The sequence below is a fragment of the Amphiprion ocellaris genome, chromosome 18, assembly GCF_022539595.1.
Source record: "Amphiprion ocellaris isolate individual 3 ecotype Okinawa chromosome 18, ASM2253959v1, whole genome shotgun sequence".
NCBI lineage: Eukaryota > Metazoa > Chordata > Actinopteri > Pomacentridae > Amphiprion > Amphiprion ocellaris.
In genome coordinates this window covers 33038119-33058948 of record NC_072783.1, presented here as the reverse complement: position 1 = coordinate 33058948, position 20830 = coordinate 33038119, and the positions used below count along the sequence as shown (strand labels likewise).

Below are 20830 nucleotides of genomic sequence, written 5' to 3'. Positions count from 1 at the left end.
TGACATGGCAAGTGTTGAATACAAGGGAGGATGAACGCACACACACACACACACACACCCCCTTCTCGCCCTCCCAAGCGCCCACCCCTCTGACACAGCATTCCAGTGTAAGCAGATGAAAGCCAGCCACCCCTCTTGTCTCCTCGTGGGTGGAGGGTTTCACCGTGGAGCACTAAAGGACGCTCACTCATTGATTCTCCCACCGAAGACGGGTCAGACACAACGGGCTGTGAGCTAGGAGCTGGGATGGTCGCGGAGGAGATCGTGGTCTCCCTGTCTGGAGGAGCTCCATGGGGCTTCAGACTGCAGGGAGGAGCTGAGCAGCAGAAACCTCTTCAGGTGGCAAAGGTAGAGCAGAGATGATACATGTGTGTGTTTATGTTGCAGACAAGCCAAGATGTGAGTGGGTGGGTTTAACTGAGACTGCAACTGAGGCCTTGATGCTTGTGGTTTTGCTGCTAAAACTAAAATAAATAAGACTTATTGCTGTCACTAGAGCTCCTGCTGGTGTAATTGTGTAGCTTTTCTTCACATCTCTGCTTTTGTGAGCCATTATAAAGTCTGCAACTCTACTTTATCCTATAGTTTGTTCTCATCTACTTTTGAAAACTTTTAAAACCTCAAGTATTGTCTTGCACTAAAGTGTTTAAAATCAGAATAATTCCTGAGTTTTTAAAACCAGAGGAAAAAAAAACTATGAGGTGCAGACTTTATAATGACTTTCAAATGATAAAATGTGTGGAAAAAGCTACAGAATTACACCAGCAAGAGCACCAGTGACAGCAATGAGTATCATTTTTTTCACATAATAAATACGTCTGTAAGGCGTCTTTTCTACTTTTACTTGAGTAGATTTAACCACAAGTAATCTTCTTCCTGCTTCACGCAACAACAGCTACTTGGGGCGTCCTGCTCATTTGGCAACGTCCCAGTTCAATTTGGCCCTCACCTGCTGTGATTGAGTTTGTGGGTCAGGGAACAGCGTGAACACGTTTGGGAGTTGATCTCGACTCAGGTTCCATCTCGATGCTGAGCAGTCGAAGAGATTAGTTGGGGTTTTCTTTGAAATCGGTTGGTGTATAGGAGTAGGTGTGCATCACGAATATCACCAAGCACATACATAGATAAATAAAGACAATATAAGTTAGACACAGTGATCCAACTTTAAGCTCAAGATATGTATTTTGGTTTCTCTGAAGGCCTTTGTTTTGCATCTGTGTTTATATTTGTTGGCAGTCTCTATTAGAAAAATCTATTCCTGAAGGCACATACGCGACCTCGCTCACACCGATGTTGAACGTTGGCCAGTCGCTCCTAAGCTGTCCAGACCTCTGATTCCAAATGGAGGCTGCGGTGGCCTTCTCTTTATCCGGGATTTTCAAGCAGATAAGGTCACCTTAATGGGAGTTTGATCACCGTGTGCTTCCACTTATTGGTGTAAATGTGTGTGTGTGTGTGTGTGTGTGTGTGTGCGTGTGTGTGTGTTTACGTGTGGCTGGACATACCTCAGATAAGCCCGGCTGGGAATGGAGCGCAAACTAGAGGATCAGAATAGCTCATTTAAGAGGAGCTGGAAGCTGAGAGTGGAAAAAGGACGACCTCTTGTTCACACACAGAGATACCGACACACACGCTCCAAACCACACACACATTTTCTTCTCTTACTAAGCATTTAATTCTTGTATTATGTGTGTGTTTGCCATCACGGTAGCGCCTGTCTTCCTCCATCTGTCTAGGAATGCAGCTGATTGTCCTGTGAGGTCTTATTTTTGGGTATGCGGGGAACATATGGTGAATGACAGGCATGCCCCCCTGGTACAGACTGGTGATGCAGCTGTTCAAACCCCCTCTTTCATGATGCTCACTTGTGCTGTGTGCAGTTTGTGGGAGTGTAAAAATACGAGATAGATCGATTACATTGTGTGAGCGACGGCGGAGTTGGATTATTAGGTCAACAGATACTGATGAAGGCCAGAACTCTGAGTGGGTGTTTGGACACACTCAACATTTTTACCCCCAATAGAGATAATATATGTATCAGTGTGCATGTGTGAGGAGGCAGAAGGCCTCATCGTCTTCTATTAGAGGCCACTGTAATCTAGAGGACAGGAATACACACTTCCCCACCTTTACCATCCATCACCCCCACCCACCCCACAGACATACTTCCTGAAGGGTCCTATGACATCATCTCTCAGCGACCTCCAGCAGCAGCTGCGTGACTTCATGAGTTATTCTGATACAGGGACGATAACGGCTGCCACTAAAGGGGAGCTGAACACTGTTTCTATAGGTCACACAACTTGTGGCGAGTTACTCCGAGTTCCCCACTCAAGCTTTATACAGTGAAGTTACAATCCTGACTGTGATTTGGCTTCTGAAATGGATGCCAGCCACAGAGGTGAACTCTCTTAAAGAACATGCTGATAAAATTGTTAAGTCAATTAATAAATGACACCATTTATCATAACCTGAAACTATAAAAGCAAAAATAATTATTTGATTTTCAATATTCCAGTGGGATGTATCCTTCCATCCGAAAACACAGCCAAAAAACAAGCTTAAATTTGTGATATTTCACAAAAAATCACCTTATTTTACACTTCTCTTTTAAAAAATCTCAAGTGTTGTTGCTTTTAGCAGATTCAGTTAAAAAAAAAAAAAATTCTGCACTCTTCAGAGGCCATAACGAACTCAGCTGTGATTAACAGTCACAGGACAACTACTGAGGGAATTTTTGGGTGTAATGCAGGCTGTGGTAAAAAATAAACATAGTTCATCAATAAAGTGAATGCACTATGGTTCTAAAACAGTACATAGTGGAGTAAACTGTCAGCAGGTTGTTGGAAGATATGTTCAGCATGGTGAAATATCTTCCTAGAGTTATTATGCAGAGCAGTGTGAAAAACACCTACTTTCTAGAGATTTTAAAATATGAATAATAGAGCATTTTTAATTAGTCATTTTTTTCCATTGTTGGCAAAAAGTTGTGGGCAAATGTACTAATTGATTTCATTTTTTCAACTTTTTTTTCAATGTTAGTCAATGTTATTCAACCTTGTTTTTCTTCTTATGATTTATGGAATTATACCTGCATCATGCTGCGCAAATGACATTTTTGGTTCTTTCTTCTTCCAGCCATGACTGTCATGTTTCCACAGAGGTGCAGGACTTTATATTGCAGTAAAAAATACTCACGCACTGAGTATAACTGTAGAAACTACAAAACTGCTGGGGGTTTAGAGTATTCAACCTGTATGATTTATTTTATGTAGAAAAATGTGGGTCTCTCTCCGAAGGGCTCACATGACAAATGCAAAAAAATAACAGAAAAGAAAGTACAAAAATTTATGCTACAAGACTTTTTTATGTGATTTGTGACACTGCATGCTGTCATTAAGATTGAACTTGGACTGTGGGGATTCATCCACACTTACACTGGCTTAACTACTGGAAGGAAATAGAGTTCTTGTGTTGTTTCATACATACTGTAAGTTACAGTGGGTTCAAATATTGTTTATTTTAAAGAGATAAAAGCCAAATGTGGGGACTTTCTGGTGGAAGGTGAAGATTAGGTGTAGTAAAGTAGACCCAGTACTGATAAAAAGTGTGTCGACTATACTTTTACCACAGGTGCAAATATTAATATTGATGTTATTACCCCCTTTTCTCTGTTTAGGTTCGCAGACGCAGCAAAGCATGTCGAGCTGGACTGAAGGAGCACGACGAGCTGGTTGCCATTGGCGACCAGATGTGTGCAGAGCTCAGTCATGCTGAGGCCATGAGTCTGATAGACACACAGAGCGCCACGTTGAGCCTCAGAGTCAAAAGGTCACAACACAATACACTACACACACTGTGACCTCGTTGTCATATCAGACAGACTGATGCATGTTCTGCATTTTCACAACTCCTCATCTCAGGGCCCCCTCTGGATTCCACTCCTCATCTTACTCTGGTCGCTCCGCATCGCCTCGATCCTCCATGAGGGTTCTGTCTCCTCCTGCGATTGAGATACCCAAAGGCATCACTTCCCCTCCTGACAGCGAGGCTTACTATGGAGAAACAGACAGCGATGCAGACACACAGTTGTGCACACAACGCCGCCAGCGTCGCACACCTCCTCATGCACGCTCACCTGCTCGCTATGACAACCAGGAAGAGGAGGAGACCTCAGAGATGAGCGGGTAAGAGACCTGAAGTCATACCTGTCCATGAATTCTGCAATAGAGGGTTTCTTTTAGGAGTCTTTCCAGAAAGCTGAAACATCACACCGTGGTTTTCTGTCAATTATTCAACAGTATAAACTGAATCAAGTTTACTCAGATACAACTTGCATGAGTTCATCATCTACATCTCCCACCATCCTTTGTTGTAGAAGCAGCAATGGACTTGCTGAGCTAAGGGATGCTAACAAAATCAGACAAGGACTCAGATGTAGCCAGAGTGGATTAAATCTTCTTTGCAGGAAACAGGGAGAAATCTTTACTTCACTGTGCTGATCTTCCCAGACCGTATTAGTCTGAATCACCCTGTTTGTTTGCATATTTAACACAGCTTTCTCCTCCCTTTCTGCTATGTACGTGCAACTGTTTTCAAATTCCCCTTCACTTCAAACAACAAACTCCAAATTAACAGCCTTCTGCAATAAAAAAATAGAAGTTTTGCAGAGGATTTGGATCGTGCTGGTGTTTTTGTCATTTGCTTTTTGTGAATTAGCCATTTTCGTGACAGTGCTCGCCTCCCTATGTTTAAATTTTCCTCCAAAACAAATTCCTCTATGGCAATTTTGAGAGGACACCATTGTTTTAGTTCCTCTCAACACGACTGTGATTGGTGTAAGGAAATACCAACAAGCAACAGCGTTTTTTTCTGTAGCAGAATGGTTATGAGATGTAGTCAGACTATTCTGTAGTGCAATCTTAGTCTTGCATTGTCAGACCATGATGATGTTACTCCTTGAGTTGAAACAGAATAAATTAAACAATAAAATACACAACATGAGAAACGTATGTATGTAAAAGCCCTGAAATATTCACCTGATGAAGACAGTAAGGCCAAAGTGAGCAACCTGGAGCTCTATGAATAAAAGACCCTTAGGGGAAATATGATGGCAATAATTCTCTCTTCCTATCAGCAAACCAGAGTGGCGTTTGAAAAGCTGCAGCAAATTGAGATTTTTATTGTAAAAAATGTGAATTATAGAGTAAATAACAGTCTGGTGTTATTGAATCTTTGAAAAAAATGGGAATCCTACCAAAGTTAATACAGCAGATATTAAGAACAACAATTGTACCGGTACACAGATTTCATTCACTGTAGTACCAGGAGGACTCTTAACTGAATGTGCCAAGGTTAGCAGCGGTGTCGCTTAGAAATGTCCTTATTTTTGAAAGAAAAGCAGTTGTTTTTTCAATGACGATAACACTAAATGAATGATAAATCCAGTGTAGACATTGTTAATGTGGTAAATGACTATTGTAGCTGGGAACAGCTGATTTTTAATGGAATATCTCCATAGAGGTACAGAGGAACATTTCCAGCAACCATCACGCCTGTGTTCTAATGCTACATTGTGTTAGCTAATGGTGTTGAAAGGCTCATTTATGATTAGAAAACCCTTGTGCAGTTATGTTAGCACATGGATAAAAGTGGGAGTTTTCATGGAAAACATGGAATTGTCTGGATGATCTCAAATTGTTGAACTTTAGTGTATATCCATTTTTTCAAATATCCAAAAGACAAGATTAATATGGACTCAATGTGAAAATATGTAATATCAGTGTTACAATTTGCAATAGAGCTCAAGTGCAGGAAACGAGCAGACACACTGGTGTAAGGTTAAAGTGTTTATTTTCAGGACTGAGAGCTGACTACAAGTCGAAGTAGGAAAATAACCTGAATTAATCCTAGGAAACCTCAAGAAAGGCGCTTCACTACAACTAGTGGCGAGGAGGACTAATTACAAAAACTAAGGGCGCCAACTCATGGTGGGTAAGACCCAGGCAAGAAAGGCTAATACTTTAACAATTCTATGATTTCGAGACTCAAAACTACAACAAAAGGCTTGCAAATTACTCAGGCAACTATGATACGAACTATAACTTCAACTACTAAGGCTCTGAAACATTAATATGAAGCAACTCTATAACTATCAGAAACAAATTACAAAACAATTCAAATAACTGATGCTCGGACTAGGCTCCAACTGGAAACCTCTGGGTGCATGTGATCCAAGGCAGTTGCAGCGGCTGGTAGGTGATGGTGAGAACGGCAGGTGGTCGAGTCGGCTCTGCTGAGTGAATCTCTGATGCTGAAGGAACGAAGAGAGAGAAGCGACGGAGAACCCAGGTGAGTCCAAACAGGAGCAGGTGGATCTAGAGCTAGGACGAAGGAGGACAACCAGAGTTACTACAGGTATGAGAATCAGTAGTTTCAAAGGCTCTGGTACATGAGTGAACAGTTACAGGCTGTATCAGGATCCCCCACTGGGAGGTGAGTGGTGTCTGGTTATATTGCAGTGTGAGGCTTGATTGGCTGCGTTCCACCTGCTCCTGAACCGGCTGATGATTGTGATGATGCAGATCACCTGCTGCTGCAATTACTCCATGGATCACCTAAAAAGGAAGAAAGGGGAGGAGAGAGAGGGGGAGAGGGCGCTATCTGGGCCTGGCAGCTGCCAGCCTGGCAAGCAGGTAAATTTTAACTCTCTCCATTTGAACTGATTGTTGTCATGTCCTTGTTCTCAGGTATGAGAGTGCTACAGAAGCAGGAGTTGCCCTGCAGGGTCAGTGGGATGCTCAGTGTCTTGCCGGTGTTCCTCGCAGAGAGCTCGTCTACCAGCCTCTCCAGACAGACTGGACCACTCCTGCACACACCCCTCACACTCTGACCCCCCACACCCTCACCCCGACTCCCCCCGACCAGGTGGAGGCAGAGGGTGAGGGTGACAGCGGCTTCCAGGAGGCGGGGGGCTGCGTCGGCCTGGCCTGCCCGCCCCTCGTGTCTCCAGAGCGGGCTAAAGAGGCTCTGATGTTGGGCTCCGGTAAACATCTGGTGCCCATGGTTGGACCACAGCAGACCCCTGTGAGCGACGAACTCTCCACCACTTACATGGACAAAGCACGGCAAGCCAGTGAGTACACATCTAAGTACAAAGCTACACTGTAAAAAAATAAATAAATAAATAAATAACATTAAAACTGAAAATCTGGCAGCAAGGGTGCCAGAAAAAATATGTTAAAAAACTGTGGAGTACCAAAATGTTCAAAAATTGTAAAACAAACAAGCAAAAATGGTTAAAATAACAGGAAATAGCTGTAAAACAATCATATTTTTAGCTGATTAAATGCAATAGAAGTGTAATTTTACTTTTACACATTGTAAAAGAGGATATTTCTAAGTAAAACTACAAGTTTTTGATTGATGTACAGTTTAGGCGTGTTTTTTTTAGGTAACGTGAATTAATAACTTATCCTGTGATGTTCCTAGTTATTATCTGCAATTTAACAAAACATGTACAATCTAAAAATAACTGTTTAAGGACATATTTGCCATTTGTTAGCCCTTGATTTTTGATGCCTTAAATAACATTATATAATTAAATAATATATATTTAAATACAGTAAAAATAGTGCAACTTGACAGTCAAATATGTAAAAGAGTGAACTACCATTTGTAAAAATACTGATTTTTTAACCTGTTTCTTTAATAAAATAAATATTATTTTCTCTGTGATTTTAATAGCTAATATCTGTAATTGAACAAATCTGATTAAATTTTAATGAAATGTTAAACCTGTTAAAATTTTTAACTGTTTTCTACCATCTCAGGTGCTGTATGTATCACAACCAGCGTCATCTACAGTCATGACTGCTGCACTTACAGATAAATAATTGATTTGATGTGGAAAAAGTTTGATTTATTGGGTTTCTTTTCATTAAAATTGTTGGTAAAAATAATGATAGAAAAACTAATTCCAACATTTTTATGGTCTTTTGTAAAGAAGAGAATACAATCTCACATCAAGTATCACTGTTCTTTTGAAAATAATGTATAATTGATGTTACAGTGCAGTGTTTTATATGTACATCAAACCTCAAATTTCCAACCAATAGTTGTTTCGGATTACAATTTAGATTTTGGGTTTGTGTTGTTGCGTTCAGCCTTCTGTGATGAAGTTGGAGGATAACACACCAGCTGCTGACCGAAAACAGGAGCATCTCTAGTTTCTCATGGTGATGCAACTATTTCAGGCCTGACCACAGAGTTTTTGCTTTTTAATTTAAATTCCCAAGATTCCCCTGGTGTCTCCAAAGGCATCACCTGCACTTTACTGCTTAAATCTTCAACTAGATCACCCTCTAGTGGTTCCATCCTGTAACTGGAGTTTCTGGTTACGTCCACATACTGGTGATGGGGTGAGATATACTAGATACTGACAGAGGTATTCCTCCTCCCCTCCTTCTATCCCCTGAAACAGCAGTCTATCCCTTCTGTCAGTATTCTGAGCATTTGCCTCAGTAGCTGTATTTATAGCTATTGAAACGTCTGATTGACAGACTGGATGCAGCTCTGACGTACAGGCCAGCTGTGAATGTGGTGTATGTGTTTGTGTCAGTGCATGTGCAGGTTGTTGTATGAATGTCTTTAATGTGTGTTCACAGAAGGCCATGTATCAGTAAAATCTCTGTTATTCTGATGTAGGAATTATCAACTGATACACTGATTAGTCAGCGAGAGAATTTAGATTAATTATTGAAGCCATCAATTAAGAGAAATGCCAAATGTCTGCTGGTTCCTGTGTGATTATTTACTGCTTTTCTCTCTCTTATATTGCTGTAAACTTAATATCTTGTCAGTTAGGCTGAACTATGATTCTTAAGATGTCCTCTTTGCATGAAAGAAGTTATGATAATGTGACATTTAAGAGGGTAAACAATTAATTATCAACTTAAAAACAGTAGACAAACTTTTGCGACATTAATTTAAGGGGTCGTGAGACAATTACCGGGTTAGAAAATGAGAAAATTGAAACTCTACACAGCGGAATTATGCTTGTTTTTTTTTAGATTCCTCTGTAATCTTTGCATGTTTCTTGCAAGATGCAGTAGAGTTTTGTTTATTTAGGTGTCAAAAACATATCAGAATGATCCAGTCTAATAAGGGAGACTTTCTGTAGATGCTGCTTTATATCAAGGGGTTATATGCAAAAAAGAATGGATGTCATTTTAAAGGAATAGTCGTTGCTTAATTCATGATTTTTAGAGATGTTGTAACGAGATTTTGGTAAAGCGAGGGAAGCTGTTTTCCCCACCTATAGCTTGTGCTCATTTAAGGCTATTTTTCTCCAGGTTGTAGCATCACAGTTGCACAAATGTACAAACACTGTAAAAAAAACAAAACAAACAACAGCAACAGAAACAACAGTACTTGTGACTCCACAAAAACACAGAAAAATAACAGAAAAATAACCATTTCACAAAAGTACAGTAATTTTTCAGATATAAAATACTTTGTCTTTAGCCTTAATTTTAAATAGAATTTCATCAGGAAAACCATATTTTATGTGACGTGATAATAACTCTACTTTGTACATTGTCAGATCATCTGTGCTTCTAGATATAATATGCAGAAGAAAACACATTTATTTAACCTTTTTTGTTGTGAAAACTTGTGTATTTATGCAAGATATTTTTCATTGAACAAACAAATACAAGTGAAATTCCAGCACCAATGCTTCTTTTTCTTACTGTCTAATTTTTAAAATATTTCTGTGTTAAACTTTAATTCAATAGTTTTATCTATTAAATAAAAATTAAATATTTGTGAAATTCCGATACATTTGTGAAAGTATTTTAACATTCCTTTTAAGTTAAAAAAAAATCTAACTTTTTTGAAAAAAGTAAAATTTTATTGGTTTTAACGCTTACAGATTTTTACTGATATTTTACATTAGATGCCTAAATTCACAGTATATTTTCATGTATTTCAAAAATGCGAATAGAAATTTTTTTTTTTTTTTTACAGTGTATAGAAGTGATATCGTAAGCACATTTCCTCAAATTGCTAAACTCTTCCTTTAACTCACAGTTTTATTGACCTTGACTGCTAAGCTTATTATTTTAACAAGGCAATAAATATGATTAACTGAATAGCTATGCACTGACTGAGTTCTGGTTTCATCTGAGTGAATGTTGCACTAATGAAGGATCTGCCATCCATGACAAGAGGCTGAAGGCTGACTGACTTTGCTGTATGATGATGGCTCTGCTGTAGGATGAATGATGACTGTCCAGGGACCTGCTCTTTCTCATGTTACAAAGACACACACATCAGCTTTGGCTTTGGATGTGGGATTGTTGCAGCTACAGAGTTGTGTGTCTAAGTGTCGCTCAGGTGTGAGATGTCAGCGGCAGAGAATCAGCAAAGAGTTATGACCGCAGTTTCCTTTCTAACTTATAATTGGGTTTATGAAGTCATATTTAGACACATACGCAATGACTCTGCTGCCTAAATAATCCATGGTGGGGGGTCTTCCCGTCCTTGTATGTGTGTGTATGGACAGAGACCGGACAGGTGTTTGATGCCTGTCAGACGGACAGGAATAGAGGGTTGACATCATGTGTTGGTTTGGGGTCGCTGGATACAGACAAAGGTCTTTACATGGGCTGTGCTCTGAGAGAAGAGCAGAAAGACAGTGACAGTTTGACTGTTTGGGAGTGTGGGAGGGTCTGAGGGAGGTTAAGGACACACACTCTCACAGCTGTGAGATGAGGGACCTCATATCTCCTCCAGGTTCAGACGCAGGTGGACACACAATCCCGCACACTGTGTATGCAGGTAAGACGCTCTTGAAGTTTAATTTACACATGGATTGTTGCACTTTAGAGGCAAAGGAGTGGAATGTTTGTTTTTGTGTCAGATCAAGCTTAAGAATGACTTTATTTTGATGAGTTACCTCATTTCTATGTCATGTAAAGATTAGAGAAACTTGGCTATTGTTTGCCATTGTTGTCTGAGACATGATCCGTTTTGTCACTGTGCTGTAAAGATGAATTAGATACGCTCAGGCTGTACTGTTTTATCAACTTGATGAATAAATGCTCTTTGTTATGGACTGGATACTCAATGCGAACAATGAGCCGAACAGTTAAAAGTTAATTTTAAGCCTGCTGGCAGCATGTCCTTAGGGATGATTTGTTGCTACACCACTTTGGTCCAGACTGAAATATCTCAACGACTATTGGAAGGAATTTTGGACAGACATTTGTGGTCTCCAGAAGATGAACCCTGATGACTTTGGTGAACCGCTTGGCTTTTATTCTACTGCAACCAGCACATTTGTATTTTTTAGCAGCATGGCATCACACAACAATGGTTGGATGGATTGCCATAAAATTTGGTACCGACATTCATGTTCCCCTCAGGATGAATAAACATGGAAAATCTCTTAATTTTTACCTGCATCATCACTGGGGTCAACATTTTTAAATTATCTGATATTTTTGGTTGATCTTCTTATAGTCAAGTCTGTTTCAAGTCAGTGCTGGGCTGTGATTGAGTTGCCCCTTCTTTCCGATCCTGGTCATAATAATCACGAATGGGATCTCAAGTAAGCTGGATGTGGAAGCTGTCCAGTTTGGGAACCTTGGACTTGCATCTTTGCGTTTTGCAGATGACGTAGCCCTGTTGGCTTTTTCAGGCTGTAACTTTCAGTGCGCACTTTGCCGATTTTCAGACGAGTACGAAGAGGCTGGGATGAGAACCAGCATCTTCAAGTCAGAGTCCATTATTCTCTGTCAGAAACTGGTGGAAGCTCCCTCTTAGTTGTGGATGAGTAAGTGGAATGAGAGATTAAGCATCTTGGGTTGTTGTTTATGAGAGATGAGAGCCCGTGTCTGTCTCTACCCAGTCCAGACAGGTTCTGAGTAGAATAAGATCATGGATACAAGGGGCCAAAATAGTTTACTTACGTAGGGTGGGTGGGCCTGGCTTTAGAGATAGGGTGAGGAGAGTTGACATTCGGAGGGATTCGAAGGGGTCAGCTGAGGTAGTTCGGACATCTGATTAAGATGCCCCATGAGCACCTTCCTTTGAAGGTTTTTCCAGACACGCCTAACTGGTATGAGACTCCAGGCTGGAGCCAGAACTCACTGGAGGGATTATATATCTCAGCTGACCTGGGAACACCTAGGGATTCCTGAGGAGGAACTGGGCAGAGGGATGTCTGGAATCTCCCACTTAGTCTGCTTCTACCGTCAAATAAGTGGAAGAAAATGGATGGATTTTGGGTGATGACCAAATATCCACAACCAAACAACATTCCCATAAGTGTAGTTGTTAAGTGCTAAATTGCAAGCGTTAGCATCAGCATGAATACAGTCCCAGAGCTGGAAGTATGCTGTTGACTTTTAATTATCTTTCAAACCTTCTGAGATCCAGATTTGTAGATGATATAGTTCATTTTTGCAACAAGAACATCTGAACTTTGCAACTGAAAAATCAAGTTTGCTAATAGGGCTGTGTGTTTTCACAGTTTGTTGCTATTAATATGACATGTTAGTTATCTCTTTGTTAATGTCACTGCATGAAAGTTACGCAGAATACGAATGCGTGTATGCAGAGGCTGCATCAGTCTCTGGTTATGTAGTGAACATGCAAGGTGAGCCAAGATATTAAAAAGACTCGGATAGCCTTGGACTAAACAGAGATACAGAGACACACGTGCACATACAGATGTACGCACATACACTGTTGTGTTTCCATCACTTCAGAGGATGTTACGTTGACTTGCATTTATTTCTTGGAGATGAACCCTAATCTTAACTTTCATATAACCTTAAACCAAGCCTACACTTCCAAATGCAATGATTCATGTGACGGAGACAGAATTTTATCCTAAAAAAAAAAGGACAAAAACGTGACCATGTAAACAGATTTACATCCTCACAACATGAGTAATACAAGAACATGTGTACAGACACAGAAGCACACGAAGACAAGAATTTGTGCTGGACAGACACTATGATCTCACCTTCCTGGAGTGTGTGACTCAACTCTGGAGAGCAGCAGGAATTCTTTGTTGTAAATCCACAACACACACTCCTGTCTGTCACTGCTAATGCTCATCGTAGCTCTTCAATGTGACAACGCTGTGCAAATCTACCACTACCCACCGTCAGTGAAGGCTATCACACTTGTCGTTACTTACTGCTGGCCTTGTCTTGTATTAATTAAAACTCCCATGAATGCTTCTGTTTTGTTTCTCCTCTCTTTCAGCACATTTATTTTCTCTCTCTCCTCTTTCTGTCTTGCAGAGTTGCAGCGTGGGGAGAGTGTGGTGGAGAAACAGGTGAAAGAAGCTCGCACTAAATGCCGCTCTATTGCATCCTTGCTGACTGATGCTCCCAACCCCAACTCGAAAGGGGTGCTTATGTTCAAGAAACGCCGGCAGAGGGCTAAGAAGTATACACTTACCTGCTTCGGCAAAGCTGAGGGAGACAGAGGGGGTGAGACAGAGGGGGAAACAGGAGGAGAAACTGAAGAGGAAGGAGGGAGTTCTATGCTAAGTGGTTCAGAAGTGGATGAAGAGGGATTCTCAGCATCATTTGACCCTACGTGGGACACTGGTTATCTGGACCTGCTGGACAGGAGAAGCTCTGCTTGCCCATCAACCACACCAACTACGCCAACAACACCAACAACAAATCAGAGGCCAGGACTGGACATCTCGGCTTATCAGAGTCCAGGAGTTGTGACTTCTGTCAATCAAAGCCCCGGGTTGGAGGTCTCAGAGTTGGAGAGTTCAGCCTATCAGGGCTCACGACTGGACAGCAGCATCCAGAAGCAGCCAGTCAGTAACTGCCCTGCACACATGTCTCCTCCAGCTGTGGCTTTGACCAATGGGGGATCAGTAGCTGTCAGTCGGGCTAGCGTGGTGCTAAGCCCGCCCTCTCAGACACCCCTTCGGAGTCAAAATAGGCAACATGGCAACCCCAACTCTCCTCCTAACCCTGATCTCAGCCCAGTAACAGACTCATACAACACCAGCTTCAGTCCTAATTCTGGTGTTCTGAACCGCACTGCTCGGCCCTTCACCCCAGGCCCGATGCCTTCTCGTGCAACTGTAACCTCCGTCATGTTTCGCCCTCCCCAACCCAAACCCACAGCCATAACCATGGCGACCAAGCCCACAGCGGCCGTCTCCATGGTGACAATCCCACCTACTCACCATCCATCAGGGCCAGAAGCAAGGAGAGCCGTGTCTAGCACCTCTTTGTATATCCCTCCAAGAAATAACAACAGCAACACTCCGCCCTCTGTTAGCTCTCCCCCGTCAGCTCTCTCACCTCCCTCCTCTCTGTCTTCTACACCTTTTGCTCAGCCTCCAGCATATCCACAAACATTTTCTCCTCAGCCTGCAGTGCATGCTCCTCCGTCCATCCCGTTCTCTCCTTCTGCAGCTCAAGCCTCCCTGGTTTGTCCATCACCTGCTCAACCCTTCTCCCCTCCACCTCCTCCTCCATATCTCATTCCTTCTACTCCAGCTTATCCACCTCCTTCTGACTATATGTCCCCTCCTCCCATGTGCCCACCACACCCCCCTGATTTGACTCAGGTTTCATTCCCTGCCCAGCCCACCCATCCTGCTCCACCTCCATCCCAACCTTCTCCGTCTCCGTCTGTCTATCCCTATAATAACATTGCAAATGACGTTCCTCCTGTGCCCAGTGCTGCTATGGCAGCTACATCAGCTTCCCAGGCTCCTGCAGCTGATTCACTAGTGACTCGTGAGCAGCGCATCTCGGTCCCAGCAGCTCGCACCGGCATCCTGCACGATGCCCGTCGCCGTAGCAATAAGAAACCGATGTTCAGTGCAGTCCAGAACAAAGATGTATCTCCAAACCCGGACTTGCTGTCGATTATCCAAAACATGGATGACCACTGTGGAAGAACATCCGGTGCTGAATATGGAGTTGCACCCAGTAATGAGGCTGGGCATGAATCGGGGCCTGAAGAGGACTGGTTGAGGCTGGGGGCTGAGGCCTGCAACTTCATGCAGGCTCAGCGGGGACCCAGGCCACCTCCTGTAGCACCCAAACCTCAAGCCCCTCAGGTACCACAGCTAGCGGGAAAGGGAGGTCAGCTGTTTGCCCGCAGACAGAACAGGATGGATCGGTACATTGTGGAGCGATCTCCATCTGTTGCCGCAGCCCCTTACTCTCCTGCCCAGACAAGGGAGCCCTCACCTACACCTTCCCTCCCTGCCACCTGGAAGTACTCGTCCAACATCCGAGCTCCACCACCCATCAGCTACAACCCCCTCCTCTCCCCCTCCTGTCCCCTGAAGGCCCAGAAGAAGCCTGAGGTGGTAAAGTCTGGAACAGCTGCATCCAAAGGGAAGAAACCTGTCATGAAGGATGTGGACATAATGAGCCACCAGCCCTACCAGCTCAACTCTTCTCTCTTCAGCTATGGAGGCGGGGTTCCCCAGGAAACCTCCGCCTATCAGCAGCAGAAAGGAAAGACATGTGGTGCTCAAAAGACGGCACGAGTCTACGAGGTAAAGCGCTTCTCGACACCACCTCCAACAGCCACAGGGCCTGCCCTTAAAGTCATTGTTCCTCGATCTGCCACGACACTCGGAGAACCAATGTGGCGCTCTGATGTGACGTCCCCTCCACCTGTTGCTAATGCTACCCCCTACCAGCACCATCAACCTCCACCCCAACCTTACCAGCCTCAGTGGGCCGCCTCTCCTCTATCTCCCACAATGCCTCCTGCCCCTTCTGCCCCACTCCCTCAGCTTCCCACCTTCACCTCTCCTCCAAACCAACTCCAATCTCCTACTTTTTCCCACCCTCAACCCTCCAGCACTCCACAGGCCAACAGGCAGTTCAAGAGCGCCCCAGATCTGAGTCCTCTGGGCCCCACTGGTGCATCTCACCAGACGTCCAGCAGCACTCAGCCCACCAGGGTCCCCAGGCCCAGGTTCAGCACTTCCAATCTGGGCCTGCAGCCTTGTGTCTGGCGTCCTGGATCTACTGCGCACTGAACAGATTCTTGTCTTGGACATTGTAAAACAAGCCTCTATGGGAACTTAGAGCAACGTTTTTTGAACAAGTGTTTTTGGCATTGCGTTATTGATACTCAAGGCTGCAGCTAAGGTGTTTATCGGCCACATGTTTTATCACAAGTACACACGTGTAGCGGTTTTATCACTTAATCTTGTTGACTCATTTATCCAATGCAGTAACTAAAGGGAACACTGTGTTTTGAAAAGGAAATGTAGTGTGTAAACCTGAGAAATGATGAAGAAATGGAAATCAACTAAAGACTGAAAGGTCAGAAAGAGATGTTGGGGAAACAAAGATCTGTAAATATTGTATTGAATGATGAAGAATTGAGTGTAAACAAAAAAAGAAGAGCAGAGGATGTGTAATGATGAGACTGAGGATGGCAAAAAGATGAAAAGAAAAGCACAGGGAGCACAGATGTAGTGACACAGTAGATAAAATGTCTGATATGTGTGAAAGGTGCAGATTTGACTTCACAATCTGTAAACATCCAACAATACCTGTTGCTATGTAGCAGTATCATAGTAGAAAAGTTGCATTACTAGCGGTCAGAAGCTACCACTCCTCCTCCTGTTAGAGATATTCTAAGGATTTGTGTTTGATCGTGTTGAGTGTCTTTTTGTAGTTGCGCTCTGTGTGCTTTGTTTTCAGTAGTTTTTCATGAGGTGAGGAGCACAGCTGTCACGAAGACGGGAAAAAAGCCTTTTACAGTAGACTTGATTTCTCATCTGTTGATATGAAACAAGAGCGGTATAACATGTCTGTTTAGCTGTGATCCTTTTCCACAAAGACATGCAGCCGGAATAAAAATAGACATGACTCACCTCAGCTGTCATTCTGTCTCTCCCTGTGTCACCCATGTCACCACCTTCTCCCACACTGGGGCCCATTGCCGCCTCTCCCCATTAGTGTTCACCTTTTTCTCTCTTTTGAGCATCTACTGGCTCCTCTAATAGCTCAATTGTTATCTCCTAATTGGGTAGTTTTGACGTCACACTCAGTCATTATTTTGGGCATCAGAAATATGGTTTTGGCAGTAGTTTTAACTTCCACCACATGGAGGCACTGTAAGATTGGTCATCCAGACATGTTGCACCATTACAGTTTATAGCCTCTTAGCTTGTCGCCTCTCAGATTTTACTGGTAAAATGTCATTAACACTTCACAGTTATAAGCACTTAGCTCTTTTATGTTATTTATTCTACATTCTTACTGTGACTACCCCAAATATTTTGCCACCCAACCCACCAAGAAGAGGAAAAAGCATTTCAAATGAACTGAAATTCATTTATTTTTCCTGCTATTTCTGCTTCAATGTTTGATTACTACATTTGACAATGTCCTTGTAGGATTGTTGGCCTACATTTTGGAGCAGTGTAACGACAGTCGAATGATGGCCTTGGAGCTGTGAAACCCAAGCATGGCCACAGAAAGGGATCTAACCTCTGACCCTTGACTGGGATCAGGTGACAGCCGGCGCTAACTTTAGCTGCTAACTTTAGTCCCGTTCAGGTCTGAAGGTAAGTTTAGCTGCTGTGCTTGGGGAAAGGAAAACACATTCAAAGTCCTTCCAGTGTGCAGCATATTATTTCCTCTGCAAACTAGCTATATGGGTTTTTAAGAAATACATAAACTGCCCCTATAATAATGACCACAGTGCTTTTTTAACTATTGGCCATTTCCCTGAATCAGTTCTACAGCTCTTCCTCTCTTTCAGTCCCTCCCCTCTTCCCTGTTAATTCCTCTCTTGCTCAGTTGCACGCACACACACACACACACACACACACACACACACATTTCACCTATTTTTGGAGTCGTTAATCTCCAGCTATTTGGCCCGGTGCTAAACTCTTAATTCTGATGGCTTTTTTACAATGTGATTGAGAGTGCAGGGGAAGCGCTACCTCGTACATCCCCTCTCCTTCCACTGCTGCTCCGCCAGAGAAGATCTTTGCTCTTACCATGTTTCAGTGACGGCAGAGTCGAGTGTTTGGGGCTAAGGGTCATGGTTTGGGGGCAGGTCGGGTGGTGGACAGCTAATGGTTGTTTTCATTCTTGTGAATCAGTCATTTTAGTAATATTATTTTAGAAAACTATTCCTCTGCTGATTTCAGATTCATGACAAATTGATTTATTTGGCTGAAGAAATAAGCAACTGGAGTGGTTGTAAACACACATAATGATGGATTTACTGCCCAGCCACACACAAACACACACACACACACACACACACACACACACACACACACACACACACACACACACACACACCTACATATCACGGTCACTTGACCTATTTAACTTCAGGACTTCCACCGCAGTGTGCCTCCATGACTTGCAGTGATGGCTGGTCGGTTGATCCATCTTGCTGGTCCAGACTGAAATATCTCAAGAGCTATTGGATGAAATTTGGTGCAGACCTTCATGGTTCCTTGACAAGGAAGTCTAATAACTTGGTGATCCTCTGACTTCTCCTCTAGTAAAATGTGTTGACAGCTATTGAATGGATTGTGACAAAGTATATTTGTTTTATTGCCTGTATTTTTTAAAGTGCAAATTAGCAAATGCAAAAAGCATGCTAATACACTAAACTAATGGTGAACATAGTAAACATTCAATCTGCTAAACTTTACAATATTGTCTTTGTCATTGTGAGCGATGCTAGCATTCTATCTCAATACAGTTTCATACAGCTGCTAGCATTGCTCTTTATTACTGTAATAACAGATTTAATTTTTTAAGTTGCTGTGACGAGCTAATAAATATACATCCAGCAATTGTGGATGTATATTAAATTTATTATAAACTGTGTCTGTCTACCATTTGGTGGCAGCCATCTAGTGTACAAAGAGCTTTTTTACTAAACTTACGCAGTGAGTGGTGACAGTCGACTGGAACAGCAAAGCTAAACAATGAGCTGAAACTCACTATAACGGTCTGCAAAGTGTTGTATTTTCTCACTACGAAAGTGCACTGAACTATATTGACATTGTCCAGCAGAAATTAAACAAAAACAGTGATCTTCAGTCCCATTCGATGCTGCCCAGACAGTACAACAAATCGAGTCAGTTTCATGATCGACTGAGGCATATATGATGTGTATTTTCATGAATACATTTCCTAATCTGCACCAGGTGGGTCACAGAATCTCCCTTATCAGTCTGTGTGAAGTAAGCTTTTGCATCTGACTCTCTCTTTTAGTCAGCTCCTGAATGGTCACATTCTGTAGGTTCTGTTTTTTGCAGTCCATGTTTACATAAAAACATCACCAGCTCTCCAATCTGCATATCTTATGAGCCCACATAGTTTCCAGGATAATTGTGAGATTGTGTGATGGATGTGGAGCTAAAAAACAGAACAAGTTCATCAGTTATCCTGTGTGCCTCCCAGCATTTCACATGGACCCTAATCATATTCTTCAATCTTCTGATTTCTGTGCTGTCATTACACTTTAGCATATGTGCTCATACACTGAAAAATATATAATATACAAGTATTTTATTGCAACCATATGTGAACACATGGTTAAAATAAGATTGTGTTCTCCCACGAAAGCAGACAGGAGCTACAATTCAGTTGATAATTGCCTCTGTATATTTACCACTACAAAAGACCCTCTTTAATGCGTTGCTTTTATAAAAATATGAATGATAGCTGTTTTAAAAGTGCATTTTCATGTGGAAATTCTTGCTATTCCAAATGATCAGTGGCTAAACACTAAAACTCTCTCTGAAATGTAAAGCATTTGTAGTTTTGTCATACAGATTAAATAAATGCAATGAACAAATGCTATGCAAATGAATTACACAAGCAACTGGTTGAATCTGAAAAGCTGTGAAACTGGTGACACTGTGATGCAGGTATAACTCCTGACAGATACAAACCAGGCTTGTAGTTGCTCATCATACCCAAAGGTTGGCGAGATGGAGGTGGATGTACAAAGAGACTATCAGAGGAGGAGGAAAACACATCAATAAAAGCATAAATGCCTTTAGGCAAACAAACCTAGTTCCTCTTCTCTTGTGATGCTTTTCATGTTTTGGTAAGCTCATGTTTGCCTGCAGTCTCGAAAGGTCAGGCTAATGAATCTGGAGTTGGAAGAATTCACTAAAATTCACCGTGCTAATCCTTATATCTTTTAACCAACAACCAATGAATTTGAGATGAATATCTTAAGATTTAGCATGATCCCTGTGTCACAAACACTTAATCTTTAATTTGGCCAGAATCTAGACTTAAGACTAAAGGTGATCTTGCAATGTTACTCCTCTTAATGTGGGAAAGGGTGGTAAAAGTTAACCAAAGAGTTTCCTGTGTTATGCAAAAAACTATTCATATTCTTGGTGTTGATCCTTGAAACCTAAAGAGTTAATAGCATTGACTCACAAGGTATTCTGAGCTTTACACATTTGGATACTGCAATCTACCCCATTCTTGTTGGCTGAAGTGCTGAAAGTCTGTCAGATTTCGTTGGGATTGTGAGTGAACAGTCCTTTTCAAGTCCAGCCACAAAATCTAAGTTGGATTGGGGTCTGGGATCTGACTCAGCCACTCCACAACATTCACCTTGTTGTCTTTAAAACATTTCTGTGTAGCTCTGGCTGTTGGCTTCAGGTAGTTGTCTTGCTGGAAAACAAATCTTTTCTCAAGTCACAGTTCTCTTGCATGTCTTGCTAAGGATCTTGCTATACTTTGCTACACTAATTTACCCTCTACCTGTACAAGCCTACCAGGGCATGCTGCTGAAAACA

General features: G+C 42.2%; 1 protein-coding gene and 1 long non-coding RNA gene across 2 annotated transcripts; one reads left to right on the top strand and one right to left on the bottom strand.

Annotated features, from left to right (window-relative positions):
• Window positions 1-117: 117 nt before the first annotated feature.
• On the top strand, window positions 118-16902 carry synpo2lb (synaptopodin 2-like b). Its single transcript, XM_023287949.3, has 5 exons — window positions 118-348; window positions 3680-3831; window positions 3924-4187; window positions 6750-7135; window positions 13320-16902. The coding sequence occupies exons 1-5, from the start codon at window positions 247-249 to the stop codon at window positions 16055-16057; spliced, it is 3642 nt and encodes a 1213-aa protein (XP_023143717.1). The 5' UTR covers window positions 118-246; the 3' UTR covers window positions 16058-16902.
• LOC129347373 (uncharacterized) lies at window positions 5837-6751 on the bottom strand. The gene is made up of 2 exons (XR_008599449.1): window positions 6468-6751; window positions 5837-6383 (listed from the first exon to the last, which is right to left on the bottom strand). It is a non-coding gene; the product is annotated as an uncharacterized LOC129347373 (long non-coding RNA).
• Window positions 16903-20830: the final 3928 nt, after the last annotated feature.